The sequence below is a fragment of the Triticum urartu genome, chromosome 3A (assembly GCF_056163025.1).
Source record: "Triticum urartu cultivar PI428250 chromosome 3A, HENAU_Tu73, whole genome shotgun sequence".
Lineage (NCBI taxonomy): Eukaryota > Viridiplantae > Streptophyta > Magnoliopsida > Poales > Poaceae > Triticum > Triticum urartu.
The window spans coordinates 663415421-663433590 of NC_141875.1; the positions used below are offsets into that span (position 1 = coordinate 663415421).

General features: G+C 42.5%; 2 protein-coding genes across 2 annotated transcripts; both read right to left on the bottom strand.

The window, feature by feature from the left end:
• Positions 1-298: 298 nt before the first annotated feature.
• On the bottom strand, positions 299-6695 carry LOC125545836 (uncharacterized). The gene is made up of 4 exons (XM_048709877.2): positions 5820-6695; positions 5405-5455; positions 4921-4993; positions 299-555 (listed from the first exon to the last, which is right to left on the bottom strand). Exons 1-4 carry the CDS (start codon positions 6482-6484, stop codon positions 361-363), a joined length of 984 nt encoding a protein of 327 aa, XP_048565834.1. The 5' UTR covers positions 6485-6695; the 3' UTR covers positions 299-360.
• Positions 6696-14026: 7331 nt separating this feature from the next.
• LOC125545837 (long chain base biosynthesis protein 2d) lies at positions 14027-17739 on the bottom strand. The gene is made up of 12 exons (XM_048709879.2): positions 17429-17739; positions 17288-17353; positions 16621-16709; positions 16377-16522; positions 16158-16282; positions 15986-16079; positions 15740-15903; positions 15300-15461; positions 15089-15215; positions 14835-15001; positions 14580-14687; positions 14027-14408 (listed from the first exon to the last, which is right to left on the bottom strand). The coding sequence occupies exons 1-12, from the start codon at positions 17552-17554 to the stop codon at positions 14313-14315; spliced, it is 1470 nt and encodes a 489-aa protein (XP_048565836.1). The 5' UTR covers positions 17555-17739; the 3' UTR covers positions 14027-14312.
• Between the last annotated feature and the right edge of the window lie 431 nt (positions 17740-18170).

The window sequence follows — 18170 nt, forward strand, 5'->3', positions numbered from 1 at the left end:
TAATGCTCGTGTATGCTCGCTTAATTGCAGCAACACACATGCACACAGCTAGTGGACATAAACTGGCAAGTGCGAGCATACACTTGAACACATGATGCTTTAGAATGAAAACTACTTACAACCGTACCAAACATATGACTCCACTAAATATGCTTCACTCCAAAAGTTTGCAAAAGTAAAGTGGGATTAACAGATAGGAACGATTCATGGCTAATTGGTTGGTTATTCTGGGACCAATTAAGCATAAGTTAGCGAGATCAGCGGCAGATTAGAGACAAGCAGGAAGTACCAGGAAAAATGAATCAAATAACTTGTTTGATTAATTATAATCACAAGGGAGGGATTTGGTTGATCGGCTAACTAGTGGTTCCCTACACTTATGCTGTAAAAGAGTATCATGACATGGTCAGTGGTAGTTGTGGCCGGTGAGTGCCGACATGGCAGCCCGGCCTCCTCCTCTTGGCTCGGCGCCGGTGAGCCGCGCCAGATGCTGTCCCTCACGTATCTCATCTGCAAGAAGGGAGGAAGGAGATGCCCTCGGCATGTCAGCTCCACCTGCGTGCGGGGAACAGCAGACATATACACTGGTTAATCCAATGTTGCACACTGGCTAACAACAAGAAATGGTGTCTTCTGCGCAAAAAAAGAAAGAAAAAACGGTGCCTGGTTTTAAAAAAATGTTCAAAAAAGGAATGATGTCGCTGGCACGAGGGATGCACATGACTAATGCATTAAGAATGCCAGATGCCATGACGGGATGTACTATCATATTTTAAACTCAATGTAGTTTTCTTACTATTACCACACGCACGTAAGACATTTAGGGCGCCTCGTAAGTGACAAACAGTGATACTCTCACTGCAGGCTCATACAGAAGCACGAGTACAAAGATCATCTAATGCAGTCTCATCAAGAAGTCTTTGGATAGATCTTCCACCCGCACTGACATAGGCATAGTTTCGGTTATATTCAACTTTATTGTTTCCTTTATGTTAGATTGTGATGGATATATGCATCTTAGTTAGTATGTAGAGTCCGGATACCGCCTCAATATGTTTTTTTATCTCTCTTTTTAGGGAATATTTTGTATCTCTTTGATGCTACATTATGAATTATTATTACGGGATTGCTAAGTCTCAATTGACCGAGATTTCACCAAGTATCAATCGATGCTATATGTGTTGGATCTTAGATGGAGACATGTGCAAATTTTTCCTTTTAGTTTTGTTCTTTTTTACACGTTATGTCACTTGACTAAAATTTGGTTAAGTCTTAATTAACTGAGACCTAGTCACATACTTATTATTAATAATAAAATGCCTTTTATCAACGAAGAAATTAAGTTACGCGTAACACATGCATGTGCTTTCAAATGAGTATTTAATCAAAAACTGCCACAATACATGTATGTGTCCGTGAGGACTATCACTTTTTTTTTATCTCCCTAAAACCTAGTACCACTTTTGTGCTAAAAAATTGCTAAAAACTATCACACATTGTTAAATCGTGTGTTCTCAGGGACTCATAATCGTGTGTACGTGCATGCACGTTGCCACATTGGCTACGATCCGCCTAGCCTAGCATACGCGGGCATGATGGCATGCATACGCGCGTGCACGCACGCATACAGAACGACCGCCATGAATCTGGGATTTTGGGATTGGTTGTAGCCTAGCATATCGATCGCTTTCACGTACGTACGTTGGCTTTGCTGTGGAGCCACGTACATAACCTCTCCCCCTCCTCAACACTCCTTCCATGCCAGCTCGCTACACCGCACTCCGCCGACCTTACACTTACAGTACAAACTACTCCTCCATTGCAATAAGCCAAGAAGCTAGTTAGCTCCTCTCCTTAATTGTCATTATAAGAATGTATATATATGCCTTCCCTTTCATGAAAAGCGGAATAAATTAAGTACTTCCTCAGTCCGAAAATACTTGTCGGAGAAATAGCTCAGTCCGAAAATACTTGTCGGAGAAATAGATGTATCTAGACTTACGTATTTAGGTTCTGGATACATCTATTTTTTATTCATTTATCCGACAAATATTTCTGGACGGAGGGATTGGAGTGAACCTAAAAAGTTTTTGAAAAATTGATTGCGCACGCAAGACCTTATGCGTGTATGCATGCACTGTTATCGATCAGATGGAGTGGAATCTCTTGCACTGCCATGCATATTTACTCGTTGGCGTACGACGCCAGGGAGAAATAAAATCATGTGCTAGAGATGAGCTACTTACCCAGAAGAATGTGTGCGCGTGCGTACTTACACGCTGGCCGTCGCTACTGGTCGTACGACCAGGCACGTACGTGCACCTCGAGCGAGTGGTCCTACCCGCGCACGCGTGCCGCCAGTGGCCGGCCGGCCGGCGTCAGATGGCCATGTCACGTACCTCTCGTACCTCCTAGCTACGTACGTGCTCTACTACAGTACATAAAGCGACCCACCGACCGGCCGGGCCACGCCGGTCGCACACTCATCAATCCACCACGTTTCTTCTCTCATCCGAATGTACCGATCCGTATCGTACGTGTGGCGTCCACGTACTCGACCGTATACCAGCTGTCACTCGGCTGGGTGGTGCACAGAGTAACTTCATATATACGGACGAACGAGTGCTCGCAGTCCAAACAAACTCCGATCGATGACCAGAAAAACTGGAGTACATGTACGCACGCATGCGTGACGACGAGATGATGAACGGACATATATGAAGCAGAAACAAAAATACTCCCTCCATTTCAAAATAGATGACCCAATTTTATACGATATGTGCCAGTATTATTCGCACGTGACCCACGCATGTAATGTAAGCATGCAGACCACCATCAACAAAGTTAAAAAGAACCAGTTATGTGTGTGTGTGTGTTTTGAAGTGAGTTCTATGCATGTTTTTTTTTGCGGGGCTATGCATGGGTTAATAATGAGTACACTTAAACTGCACCAAACATATTGTCAGAAAAACATATGCATGTCATCCGGTAGGGGAGCGGCGACAGCGGCGCGTTGGCGGCTTGTTCTTGCGGCAGTACTAGTCGTTGGGTGGTCTCGGAATCTTGATGTAATTTTTGTTATGTTTGAGATGCTTTATAAATTAGGTGAACTTTTATAATAGATCTGATCATTTTTGAAAGAAAAAATACGTATGCATGTACCTATAATTGATTTGTAGAGGTTTGTTAGGCCAATGATATTATTGTACTTGATGGAATTAATTAGTTTGCTATGCTATGCGTGTACGTATCCATACAGAAAGTAACGATCAGAGTTTCATATCAACAAGAGACCGTATAATTAATTAGTTCAAGTCCTAGCTAGACTTGCATTGGTGATCGCATTTTCTTGGAATTATTTCAGCCTTTCCGACGATGTTCGTTCAGCTAGAGGAGACGTTCCCGTCAAATATGAGGCGTCTGTGGTGATTTTATCAATCTTAAGATGTTGTGCAGGCTCAGTATCTTGGAAGTGCTCATAGCAGTAGGGTGTTTCGTGCGTGCATTTATAGAGATGAGTGTATATAAGCATCAGCGGTTGTGTTAATGTTGAAATAAAATCAAGAGACCGTGCAATTAAATGATTGATCGTCTTTGTTTTAGCAATCCAAGGGAGTACTATCTTAGTGCAGTACTAAATAAGAAAAAACAAATCATCCACGGTTGCAGTCGTGAACTTTCTATACGCAATCATATTATTGAATATGTGCAATATTGTTAGTTTTGTATTCACAAAGGATGCTACAAAACGTGCCGAAGTTAAGCAGAGCACGTCGAGATCAGACAATCAAGTTGACCGTGATTAGTATAGTTCAGATGATTAATTATTGACAATGATATACATACACGAACTGTATTAAGTCTGATGAAAACGAAGTTGGCAGCTGGTGCACTCTTAACGGATGAGTTGGGATGGCCATGTCGAAACACAGTATGGCATGCATCGACGCCTCAACAGTCAGCCGGCCCTCTCATGCATCGTGTGTTAGCTACTTCATTATGTATCAACAGAAAAACAGCATAAGCAACTCAATATTCTTGCGTGCATCAAGCTATATGATCGATCCATAAATTCGTACAAGATGCTGACGTGATACTGTATAACTTATTTTGCAGCATGCATGCGTGCATGCTGATAGTTATGCACCTGCTCCATTAGTTGCTAATTAATTTCCGTGAGAATATGTTGGACGGTGCATATTTAGGTGCAGAGGGCAAAAGTTATTATATCCGTATTGACTTTAATTTTATGATAATTGCCCACCGTTGATTATACCGATGCATCTAGACAGATAGAGTTTCTGTTATTAAGTTAACTCTAGTTCTGACGAGTTTTTTATTTTTTGCGGGGTAGTACTGAAGAGTTTTTTGTATAGATGTAAGAAATGTTATTCAAGTGAATTGTATTAAATCCCTAGCTATACATCTTGAACTATTTAAGTTTAAGAGAACTTGATGCATATATGATGTGGCCCCCTGACCTATTGCTTTGTCTATATCCAACAATATATGCGATGCTGACATAGCTTAGCTATGTGGTACGTTTAATTAGGTATAGTGTTTCTTTCATGATTATTCCAAGTGCCAATAGTGTACCATACATGCGGCCACACAACAAGAAACCAATGCTCTCTATACCTTGCAGTGTAAATTCAACAATCGCGCGACTATTCGCAGTTAATCACTTGATTGGCGCTTCCCAGCTAAATTTGATGTTACTAACGTGATGGAGAAAGACACATAGAGCAATTCAGAACAGATGAAAGACGCTTGTTTTTTGTAAAAAAAAAAAGAAGTGGGTGCTATATACCAATCTGCCGAGGATAAAATTGTTTATATGCAGCAATCCTAAAATTGCATATAAATATAGCCATGCCGCCATAAAGTTGGCAATATTTAAAGGTCGACTTCGAGATGTACCTGATGAGATTGTGAGAGTCCTAGCTTCTCCGCCAAGTACTTCAGCACCACTTCCACCTTCATGCTGGTATCCCTGTGGAAAATAATATGCGCATGCATTTTGAGATATATGTGTGTATGAAAAAGCAAGGATGACCTTTCAATTCACGTACTGATGTGTCATTGTTTTTTACTAAACAATTCATATATATACCAAATCATTACAAAAAACAAAAGTTGTATTCGATAGGTACAAATCCTACATGTATAGCTAATTAGCTAGCCAGCTGCCGGATGAACTACCTAGAAACTTTTGAGACTAGCAAGGTATAGGTAGTAGTACTAGCTAGCTACGTTCTACATAGGCCGTTGTAGCTAGAAACTAACTAAACAAGGAGAGCTACATATACATACGCATACTGCACCGATAACACTGTTGTACATTAATATTATTTGTACTCTACGGAGGAGTGCAAAAGAAATAAAAAATGCAATCAAATTATACCTGATTCTTAGGTAGCTCTTTGGTATCTGAGGCAAAATGGGCTCTCTAACTCTGCAAGAGCATGGCAAGAAGAGTAGTTAAGTACTAGAGCTTCACACTGCAGCTTGAAAAATATAAATTAAATCCAATCTAAGGCAGCTTTGTTGGCATATGTGCACTTGCAAAACTATGTAATTTATCATAAAAAATAGTATATGCAGCATGCAGGGGGATTTTCTTTTTCCGAAAAGGGCATGCAAGGGGGTTTGCATTGTTATCAGATGCATATTCGTGATGTGCATATATATAGAGACATTGCTATGAGTAATTAACTGAATATGATGAAATTCAAAACAAAAAATCAGAAGAGAATCAAATTGAATATGTGTGTACATATATGTAGAGTTGTTGTGTATGTAGAGATTAATATGCTTACTGGTTGGGAGCTGCCTGAAGAGTTAGCCACAAGCCGGCGGCCTCCGTTCTTGTCGGTGGGCTGACGACTCTCAAGAGATCGGCGGAGCAGCTCCTCAGCGGCCGCGCGAACTGCAAGAACGGCGGCGCCGGCGTCATGGACCCGCTCGCCGCCGTCGTCGGCCGATACCGGCCGTGGCCGTACTGGTGGTGATAGCTCCTGATGGGCAGCGGGAACAGCGGCGGCCGGCTCGTCACCCTCGAGCTTTCTCTACCGTCGCCGCCGGCGAGCAGGTCCAGCTCCATCGGAGCAGCCCTGGCGCCGTCGTTGTCGCCTCCAGCGGAGGAGGAGGACGTGGTGGTCGACGAGGACGACGCCACGGCACCGAGACCAAGCCGGAGCCAGTCCTTGTTGCCGCCGTCCTCGTAGTCCCCTCCGCCGCCCCGGGAGCTCGTGCCGGCCGCTGCCTCCTCCTCGGCGTTGTCGTTGTCGTCGCCGGCCATGGCTAGCCGACGAGGGAGCCTGGACGGCTGCAGCTTGAGGGCGTCGACGCCGTGAGCGGCCGCCGAGGCAGCCTCCAGCTGGGAGGCGATGTAGTATCCGGAGTAGTACGACGGCGGCGGTTTGCTGTTCTTGCCGCTGGGTTCATGGTGCTGCGCCAGGTGATTCCTAGTGGTTGGGACCATGGCGGCGCCGTGGATGTGCTGCTCCTGCGGTTGCTGACCTCGTCCGCCGGGAGGCACGTCTCATGTCGGTGGCTGATCAGACGGCAAGGCGCGTCCATGGCCGCCTCATCTCCATCCTCTTCTAACTTCTTTCCTATGGTATGGGCCGGGGAGCAAAGGAGATGAGGAGGGAGAGGAGAGGAGAGGCGAGAGATGTTTCTTTCCCCTTGGTCTGAAACTTAATACCAGTCTTTGCTAGAGAGAGAAGCTTAAATAAATAAATAAAAGTTGCTGAAGAGAGAGAGGGGGGACAGCCACAGGAGAGAGAGAAAATGAAGAATTTTAAGGATAAAAAACAGGATGTGGAGAGGGCTGTCATGTCAGTAGAGTTAATTAATTTACAATTATATGTGTGATTTGTGATGGAAGTGAGTCCATAATAAACAGTACTAACATAAGCTAGGATGCATGCCTTCTTGCTGTAGAATCTAAGGGCAAGGCCCAGACATGGCACTGGACACGAAAACTACCTACGCCAACAGCAAAAACTCAGGTAGGACATAGGGTACAGAAAGAAAGAGAATGCTAGAGAGAGACAAGGGTAGAGAGAGAGAGAGCAAAAAAAAGAGAGAGGTTAGAGAGAGATAGAGGGAAAGAGAAGGCTAGAGAGAGACGTACGGATGGATGGAGGTAAGTGTGAAGTATGTTCTACGTTGAAGTGACTGCAGCATGGCAACGCACTCACCTTATCACTAATCCTAAAACATGACTAATAGTAGTCCATAAAACACAGATGTTTCCATCAAGGTTACTATATTTGGTCTAAGTGGTGTTAGCTTTTGACCACCCTAAAGTTACTTAGTAGCCATTTTGCGCCACTCCTCTTTTTCCTCTGTTTTCTTCGTGTGCACGTTTATGCTACTCTCGGGTTGCTAAAATGTAACTGTTGTGTGTTCGAGAAAAAAAACACTCTATACAACTGTCGTGTTCAAGAAAAAGAACACTATATTCATATTTGTAAACTGTCATAGAAAAAAAAAGCAAACTCACAATTCCCAATTCATATACCAACAATAAAAACACATACCACAGACCAACCACACTGTTCATTATTCTTGGCTATGGCCCTATTCTAAATTTCGAATATCTTATTTTTAGTTGGTTCTAATATCTATTTTTTTGAGTTGGTTGGTTCTAATATCTATTTTTATGTCCTTTTATCAAATAGCAAAACAGGGTTCGTAAGTCGGCTCGACTAAACGCGGTTAACGTACTATACCGCAATGTCACCAAACACATAACATACATGCTGAAATGCTGAATAATCAGTCGGTCAGCTCAGGAGGAATGCCACTGTTGGATGAGGCACCATGTACCTTTCTTTGGGGGATATCTTGTTATGGTCCTGTTCAGTTAGGACGCTGCTTTTTGGGGCATTTAAGTTGTAGATGCCATGTCTCTGTTCCTGTTGCAGGGTCATTCGGCCGGCAATATTCCTTAGTCGCCAAAAGCTTAGTTTTTTCTGTTGCTAAGTCATGGATCATGACAGATATGATATGGTTATCACCTACTTGTTTGCAACATTAGAGAAACAAGTTGTTAATGACACGTTGAGCGCTAGACAATCGATGGTGCATGCATCAATTAGCAAAATGATTAGAAAAATAAACAAATTTACGGATTGAGCTTCTAGTTAAGGGATGCCACTTTCTAGGAAGCATATGTACAGATGTTTTTTTGGTAAATTAAATTAGATGTATATACAATATTTATTTGATTGAAGTCTTAATTTGAGTAGATGTAGATATGGAGGGTTGGTTAGTCCAGGAGTTGCGATATTGTGTCTGATGAGATATGATAAAGAGCAGTTAGCTGTCAAAATAGATAAATGTTCAAGGGTAGTTAGAGATGGGGTGGGATCCTGTAAAGATGAGCAGACAACTATTTGTTCTAGTATTAACCAATTAAATGTCATTGGTTATTTTTATTATAGTACATCTCATCAAGGGTAGTTAGAGATGTGGTGGTAATGGATACTGTAAAGATGAGCAGACAACTATTTGTACAACAAATGTTAACCAAAATAAACTGGAACATATCCCACCATTGGTCATTTTATTATACTGAGAATTGTTATGTTCATGAGAGTAATTTGTCGGTTAGCTAGATCATGTTACTCTGTTTCTTGGTCCAGCATATCCCAAGTCAAGGGCCATGCATGCATGCATGTAACATGGATCAATCAGTACATTACATGTATACAGTGAGAACTATGATGGTGATGATAATTGAGCATTATACTATTTGCTTGTGTACAATTGACATGTATCCACTTGAGCTTAGTATAGTGTGTATATACAGATTCTCAGTGTCATAATTATCCAGAGCAGCTGGATGTATCATACATACTTGGTTAGCCGTTGTCAGTTATGTGCAGGTGAGGCCATCACGTAACAGAGATTAATTAAGGGACTCCATGCATGAGCACTCTCTGACTCTGTAATATACAACTAATTAGCCTACACCTATGAGCTAACACAGCTGCGCAAGGGCATTAGTTTATTTAGCACATGAACACAAAACAATCAAGCACAAGCACAGCCGCATACATACATGCTTTAAATTTCACCAATTGGTTATGGCAAATGAAAGATTGCGAGATCATTATGCAATCATGCAGCGCGTTTGACAGTTTTATCAAAATTAAATTAGAAGATGCAGCAAACGGATAGTGCCTCCACGTTGCGCACACACGGTTTGTAACTGCACATTTGCAGTGTATATTACTAGCAAGTTGATTGTCTCCATTGACATGCATGGCCATCATATCATATGGATGTTTTATCGCGCAAATTATTCATTTACTAGATTAAATGGTACACACAAAAACATAGGCTGGATACGTGCCGGTCACTACTCCCTAACAGCACCAAATCAATGTCTTATAATCCAAATGTACATGTTGATTGACTTTTTTTAGAAGAAAAAAAATCATGATGAAGGAGAAATAGTTTATGAACATGCTAATAGCTAGTTTACGTTAGGAGCATATATATGACAGAAAGCTGTCGTAGAATTAACAACCTGCTTTCCCACGTTGTGTTAACAAATAAACAGCCTACCAAAACGTCATATATTTTAGAACGGAGGTAGTATAAGCTACTCCCTCTGTTTCTAAATATAAGTCTTTTTAGATATTGCAATTGGGACTACATAGGAATGTATATAGGCGTACTTTAGAGTGTAGATTCACTCATTTTGCTTTATATGTAGTCCATATTAAAATCTCTAAAAAGACATATTTAGGAATGGATGGAGTAGAAGTGAACCTTCACGCAGCTGAAGAGATCAATAGCTTGTCCTTCAGAAATTATCATTTACTAGAAGGGTTGTGCACGCTTTGCTGCGTTGTTGGTGTTGTTGTTTTTAGAAAGTAACTCACTCTATTTTAAAATATATGGTGCATTATTTTTTAAAAGATAAAGCCTTTTATATTTGTTTAAATTTATTAAAAAAATATACCCAAATCCATAATATCAAATTGGTAATTAGATTCATTATGAAATGAATTTTCTTTTTTTTTGTTTAATATTGTGGGTGTTGATATTTTTGCTCTGAACTTGGTCAAAGCTAATAGAATTTGATTTTTCAAAGACTAATACCCCTTATATTTTGGAATTGAGGAATATTTAGTTTGGCGGAGCGGGGAGATGATGGAATGTGTTTTATTTTATTTTTATAATATGATGATTGTGGGCCTTTCTCGATGTGATTTTGTGTTATCTGCTAATAAACTCGTATTTATGTGGGGAACTTTCTGCATCGGTAATTGCATGTACTATATTGATGCTATAGTATCACATAGTCGTGTTTCTTTTTTCTAGATGGTGGGAAGGTTCGCAGGATTTATATGTTTTTTTAGTCCGGTTGCTGCTAATTGATTTGAAAAATCATTGGCCCGACCAAAATCGTAAACCAAATACAAAATTGAATACCTCGATCGAATGAAAGAGTTTGAAAATTAGGGAACATAGTAAACTAAAAATAATTAAATGAGAGTACCTTGAGAAATTATTGACCCGGTCAAAATTGAGTGACTCGACATTAAATTGAATACCAATTAATTGTGAGGTTTTAAGAATTAGGAAGCATAATGTATAGCACAAAAGAATGGAATGTGAGTGCTTTGAGAAATTATTGACCCGGTCAAAATCGGGTGACCCAATTTCAAGTGGAGAGTTCAATTGATCGTGAGCCCTTTTATATTAGGGGGCCTAGTGTTATAGAGGATTAATGAATGAAAAACTATTCAGGTGCCACAGTTTGCTCTCTGAGATGGTTGAATTTGAGCCCGAGCACAGGGTCGGCTAACTGAGCAGATGGTGAATGGCATGGTATCTACAGGAAATTGACAGATATGCACATTCTGAGCAGCCATAGAATGCTCACAAGATGGCACTGCTCACCAGACACATGTTGAGAAGGCAGTTAAAATGTCAGTACAGATGCCCATCTGTTCCAGACACAGTAAGTAGTTATATTTTCTTTAATTTTAGTAGTCCATAACTTCATTCTTTACCCCAATCTAATGTCAGCAGAAAAACAGATATACATCAGCACAAAGGTATGTGCATGTAGATGCAAACAAATCTGGATTCTAATCTGTAAAGATGGGAATGATAGGAGTGACATGTCCTTGCTGCTTTGCTCAATCTCTGTGTGATCAATCAATCCATCAATCCCATGGGACACATGCACCTCCTCTCTCTTCTTCTCTGATAGATTTCCTTTATTAGGCTCACCTTATTGAAACAAACGCACATAAAACTCGTGATGGCAGCCAGGGCAGGGGGCACTTGAGCATTGAGGCACTTGATAGCAAAGCACTGTTTGGCTGACTGCATCTGCATATTGGCACTTGCATAGGTAGTAGATATACACATAGATATTGGATTTCACTTTGCCTTGTGCTGCAGGCTGCCGCAGCGTCTTGGCCTGCCCACACTTCTGCATGCCTATAAAGTGTGCACACACACACACAAGCACACAAGGGGGAGAGAGAGACTTAAAGCTCTGTGTCTTTTCCCCATTTCTCTCTCTCATATCTCCAATGTGGCAGGGGAGGGGGAGGAGGAAAAGATTGAGCATGACAAGATGTTTGGATTGGAGGAGGTCAGGGTTTTGATCATGGTCTCCTGTGATGTGTCAAGGAGGAAGATCTTGTGGACCATGCACACATGCATGCATGCAAGGTTGGCTGCATGCTGCAACCTTTGCCTTGCTGCAGCAGGGCAGCACACAGCCATGCACACTGATCATGCCATGGAAAGACACATCACTGAATCTTTGTGAGCCAGCTCAAAACCACACACAGGGGCAGGCAGGCAGGCAAGCAAGCTAGCTAGCTTGTTCTCTGCTTTGTTTTTGTCTCTAGCTGTCTCTGAAAAAAGCCTTGTGGGTGTGGCTAGCTAGTGCTCTCACTGCAGGCAGGCTGGATGGCTGGCTGCTTCACTCACTTGCCAGCACATTACATAATTGCAGGAACAGGCCTGCCTCAGGCTTAGGGCATCTTTCCTCCCTGTTCATGTGCTGTCTCCTTTTACTGTTTTTGTATCCTTGTTTGATGGCCTATGGCTGTGGGGGTGGGGGTGGGGGTAGATGTGTTACTCCTACTCACAAAAAAGCTTAGCCAGTACAAATTGGCGGTACAAATCTATGCATGCAAGCCTCTGAAAAGAGCCATGCATTAAACCGGCATGCATGTAGAAAGCAAGCAGTACTATGCAGTCATGCATGCACGCACACGTATGTGCACAGCACCTAGCTCTATGCAATGCAATGCACTCACTAATGCCTGCTCCTAGACAGTTTTCTCTTTCAAGGGCTGCTCCTAGACAGTGTCATGCTTTCTGGTTTGCAGGCTAGGAAGATAATCTTAATTAAGCTACTCCACTCCAAGCAGAAAATGCAGTTAGTAGCCTTGACAGTGCAGGCTTTGAGTCCAGCACAAACCTAAAGAATATGAGTAGAAGAAAAGAAGCAGAGATTGTGAGTATCAGTGACCAGGAATGAATAATCACCTGTGCTGGCTCCAAACAGAGATACAGAAGCAGAGATTGAGAGTATCAGTGACCAGGAATAATCACCTGTGCTGGCTCCAACAGAGATAGAAGCAGAGATTGGGAGTATCAGGGACCAGGAATAATCACCTCTGCTGGCTCCAACAGAGATGCCTAGCCCATCTTGTCAAATCTCCAAAATCTGGCTGCTCAAAATACTCCAGCATTTAACAGTTATTATTCGATGTACACTGGATGATGGATTGGCAGCAGCAGCCAGGTAGAAGCCTTCTTTTTGTCTCATGCCATACATACCTCTCACTGTTGCCATGCTGCAAGCAATTTTGCCTCTCAATTTAGTTTCCCACATACTGCCCATAGTACACCATATCATATCAGCCTCAGCAGATGGTACAGCATATAGTCTGAATCACCCAAAAAGAGAATCATCCAGTAGGCTCTTTTTCCTTCAAAGAGAAAAAAGAGAATCCAGTAAGCTTTATTAAAAGAACCAACATCGCATAGTCCTCTCTCTCATCCCTCCCTGTCAAGGCAAAGTTGCAAATATGCACCTGCATATTGTTTCCTACTGCTGCAGGCTTGCTGTTTGACCAGACATGTAGAGTACTACATAGCCCTTTTGTGCCATGCAAGGCAATCAGACCACAGGAGCAGTAGCACACAATGCACCAGGCATTTGAATCATGACAGGCGTGACCAAGCCCTCCTCTCCTCTCCTGCATGCTCCAGCCCCTAGACATGCACGCTACAGCCTCACCCCCTCAGCAATATCTCTTTTCTCTTCTCTTCCTTGATCTTGCTAGCAGCCAAAACATAACAGGACAAGCAGAGGCACATTGGACCAGAAAGACAGTGTTGCTCCAGTTGAATTGAATCACATGCTTGTGCAGTCCCAGCAGCATGGCACAGCATTTCCCTTACCTGCCTCCTGATGATGCTCACTTGAGTGACTGTCCTCCCTTGATATGCACATTGCTCACATCCATAAATTAACCAAGGGCCCAAGGCCCAACTAGTTTCTTCTCATTGGCAAAAGGCCAAGTTCCTCTTTTGACTTGCCATACCAGTTCACCATAATATCTTCATGTCCTTGCAGCACAACTGTAAAACCATACTACAGTCTAGCAGTCTACAGCTGTACTTCAAAGGAGAGGTCTCAAAAGAAAAGAAAAAAAAAAGCACAGCTGTAAAACCTACACAGCTGCACCTGATGGGGAGCCATGTTGAGATAATTCAATATGATCAAACAACAGTATTATCCTACACACTGATCACTAGAAGGGTGCTTAGCCACTCATGTGGAGCACTTGGGAGATTTTAAGATCCAATTTTGTTTCAACTGTTCTGACACTAGGTTTATGAAACTAGACCCACCAGTATCAAGTCACAAACTAGATTTGACAGATACTGATACAATATTTTTTGTCAAGCTGGTTTCAGACATGGTCGATGCAGCTGATCTTGCGCCTTGAAAGGAAGTCAGTAATAAGAAGGAAATTAGTATCTACATGATTTCAGTCACTTACAAGGTTGTACAGGGATTTCTTTTTTCTTGAATTCGACAAAACAGTGTATAGAGCCGTGTTAAGTTTCAAACTATGATGGATGATAATACAGTCTGTACAAAATCAAAACCACTTCAGACAAAGGAAAATGAAGGGTCCTGAGGTGCACAAAAGAGCAAAACCGAGGCATGGTGCACTACCAAGATGACCCAGTAGATCTAGCATAACAGCAGCAGAATTCTTCCAATTGTCCATTGTCACTATTCACTCAAGCTTCTTAAGTTTGTCAACAGATGCAACCTTCTCTTGCTCAACGGGGAAGTACTTGATTCCGATGAGATCACCAACTTTGCTGATAACCTGAACAATTTGCATGAAATTATGATCAGGGGATGTATTGTGTACACAACGCATAATCTACAAATGCATTCACATTCCATGGATTCAGATCAATTGTACTCTGTATTTGGAATTAAAGTGAAAATATCGCAACAAAGCATGTACGGGCATTGACAAGAGTGTTGACTTTACCTCCAACCCTTTAATTAGATCCTCCCTTGATTGAGAAGCTGAGATACATATCCTAGCTCTGGCAAGTAGTAGTGGCGTTGCAGGAAATGCAACAGTCACAACAGCAACCTAGAATTACAGAACATGCCACATTAGCGAAAAGAAAATCAGAACTTCGCCAAATAAAAACATAAACATGAACTGCTTGAGAAATTCTCATGCAAAAACAGATGACGACGTGCATCTAATGGATGGTCGCTAGATATGAAAACTCACATTTTGTCTCAAGCACTCCCTTGAGAATGCAGGAATTTTAGCAGGATTGTAAAGCATGATAGGCATGACAGGTGAGTCATTATCTCCCAGCACCTCAAAACCCATTTTCTGAAGCTCTGAACGGAAAAAATTGCTGTTCTCCCGAATCTGAGCAAGTTTCTTGGCCCCTATTTACAGCAACGACTGCGTTAGGAATTTCCCCAAGACAAGAGACACATGGAAGCCATAAAAGCATTAAATCCTTCCTGATATACCTCTGTTAGATCCATCTTCCCCAAGGACGACCTTTATCGCAGAGATGACCTGCTGGACTGCTGGAGGCGACATGGATGTTGCATAAATATGGGCTGGGCATGCATGCTTGAGATGTTGAATGATCTCCTAAGAATATAGAATGGCATATGGGTCAGATTTATCAAATATATATATCATTCAGTCAAGAATTGGTAGGTGGATCTTTCATACTTTTGATGCTGCAATATAACCTCCGCACGATCCAAACGATTTTGTAAATGTTCCCATCATGATGTCGACATCAGCTGGATCCACTCCTAGTAGTTCACATACACCTCTTCCAGTCTTTCCAACAGCTCCAATACTGTGTGCCTCATCTAAATATGTGTAGGCCTATTAAGATGTTTATAAGAACTCCAAGTCAATACACTGACACATCACTACCAGTTTGAAATTTTTGAACAGCTTGTGAACTGCAGTACTCCCTCCGATCCAAAATAAGTGTCAACTTTGAACTAAGGTTAGTTCAACCTTAGTTCAAAACTGCGACATGTATTATGGATCGGAGGGAATACTATGTATGACATAAGTAACACTTATAGCGTGCAAAGGAACTACAGTTTTTCATTACTGATAACAGAACAAGGAGTCAGTATGCGCAATTCTCACACCTTGTATTTCTTGCAGACAGCCATAATCTCAGGAAGGTTGCATAACTCCCCTTCCATGCTATAAATTCCCTCAACAATCACAATTATCTTCTTCCATGGCCTGTGTGTACGAGGTTGCCCCCCTGCAATCTGCTCCCTCAGTACGTCTTCCAGATGTGCAGGGTCTGGAAGAAAATAAGGGAAACATTAAACTTCCTGCCTCATCGTTAAGTGCACATCATGAGATGCAGCTGTTAGTGAGCTTACTGTTATGTTGAAAAACCCGGACAGTAGCCCCTGAACCCCTGGCTCCATTCACTATAGAAATATGGTTCAGTGAATCACTAACTATCAGCCCCCCCTGGTATCATTAAAATACATTAGTCCAGCATGTAACAGAAAAAGAGAAGACAAATAAAATACTCTGCTCACCACAGACCTTCCCAATCAAAATAGGAATGATCGCAGAGTTTGTCACATAACCCATGCCAAAAAGAATAGCTGCAGGCTTGCCAACAAATCGTGCAACTAGTTCCTCGAGCTCTGTGTGCAGCTTAGTATTTCCTAAGATTATACAGAGATCAATTAGCGTTAGTTTCACCATATTATTGAAGTATTAAATTGAGGCAAACTATGGCATGGACATATAAGCACCTACCTCCATCAACTCTGGCACTGCAAGTACTGGCAGAGTATTTCTTGAGTGACTCAATAACACGAGGAGTGCAGTACTCATCTGCTGCAGCAAAACCAAGGTAGTTGTAGGAACCCAAGTTAAGACACTTGGATGTTTTTGTGGTACGTCTGCGTTAAAGATGCACTGAATTAGAGACTAGCATTCACCCTGGGATAACACTTGCTTATGCTAATTAGGTGTGGAGTCAAATGTGAGGAAAACATACTGGAGTGTCTTGTTGCCGTCATTTGAGTGACGCTCAACTACATCAAACCAAGCATCGGGCGCACTGGCAATAGGTCGGCCAAAACAGTCCTGCCCACCCAACAAGGAAAGGTAAACAAAAAAAGTGATCAACATGTCATTCCAGAGGGTGCATATTGCCAGACTAAAGATTGGTTGCATTGTAGAGATATGGTTTCACACACATCTACCCAGACTAAAGATTGGTTCTTTCTGATAATTATTTACTCTGTTCCTTGGGACTGGAATAGCACAGAAAAATGCTGAAGAATGAATGACACATTCAGGATGGCTCAAAACAAGCAACCTTTTCACTTCATTCAACTATTAATAAGACGAATGGACCAAAGTTTCAGTTGAGATCTCATGGTTCTGGCATAAAAATTGGGGTTTATGTATGTACATAAAAGGCAAAGAAAAAAAGGCTGAAAAAAGCTAGCAAGTACAACAACAGATCAAATGAATTTTCAGTTGGGACAGTTTCCAAGTCTCCATCATGTGATCTACCTAAGCAGGCACTAAATTTACCACGCCCACCACCACTAGCAACTCAAGTCAACTAACTCGGAATCACATGATCCAAGCCCACCTTTAGAGGGAAAAAAAAAGTTCTAATTCTGCGAATCGTCGAAGTGGGGAGGAGATCTCACCTGGATGCGGAGGTAGAGGCGGCGCGTGTAGAAATCCTCGTACCCCAGGCAAATGGGCGCGTAACCCTGCGGAGTCAGCAGCAGGAGCGGCGTCAGCACCGGGGGGAGAAGAAGACGGCGAATCTGAAGTAACGGACGGACCTTGAGGTTGCTGGATTTGCCGGCGTCGAGGATCCGGCGGAAGAAGTCGCGGAAGTGGCCGAAGGCGAAGAGGAGGCCGTAGCTGAAGAGCGTGGTGAGCGCGGTCAGGTACGGGAGCCTCACCATCCTCCTCGCTCCTCCTCCTCGCTCCCTTCGACGCGGCACGCGGCGGGGGGCGGGGGGGCGGGAGCGGTGTTTATTGGCCGCCTGGGCGCGCGACGGGGTCGTCAACGGCGGCGTGGGGTGGCGACCGGCCAATGGTTTCCGATGGCGACTGGCTAGATTGGAAAATTGGAATCTTTGGGATTAGGGTGGGGGGTGAGGCTAACGGGGCGGTGGCGACGCGCGTTTGAACGTGGACGGCAACGACGGGCGCTGCGCGTCACGGACACGGTGGGGGGGTCCGGCTCCAGCTCACCTGCGGAGCACCGCACCGCGCCTCACCTCCGTTGATTTCGAGGTAATTTCGTTTGAGGAGAAAATTCTTCAATTCTTGCAAAATATTTTTCAGGAGAATCGAGTCCTACTTCCAGAGAGGCGATTAGTAGTACTAAAACTCTTATATTTCTTTATTACGGAGGGAGTATTAACTGCTAACATAATAGGTTTATCAGCTTTTATATATTACAAGATACAAGAAAAAAATCTAGAAAAAGACTGTAATAGGATCCCCTAAAATTTGGTTTCGAGCAATCCATAAATTCTTTAAGCGAAGGCATTGCCCCCGTTTTAAATTATAAAT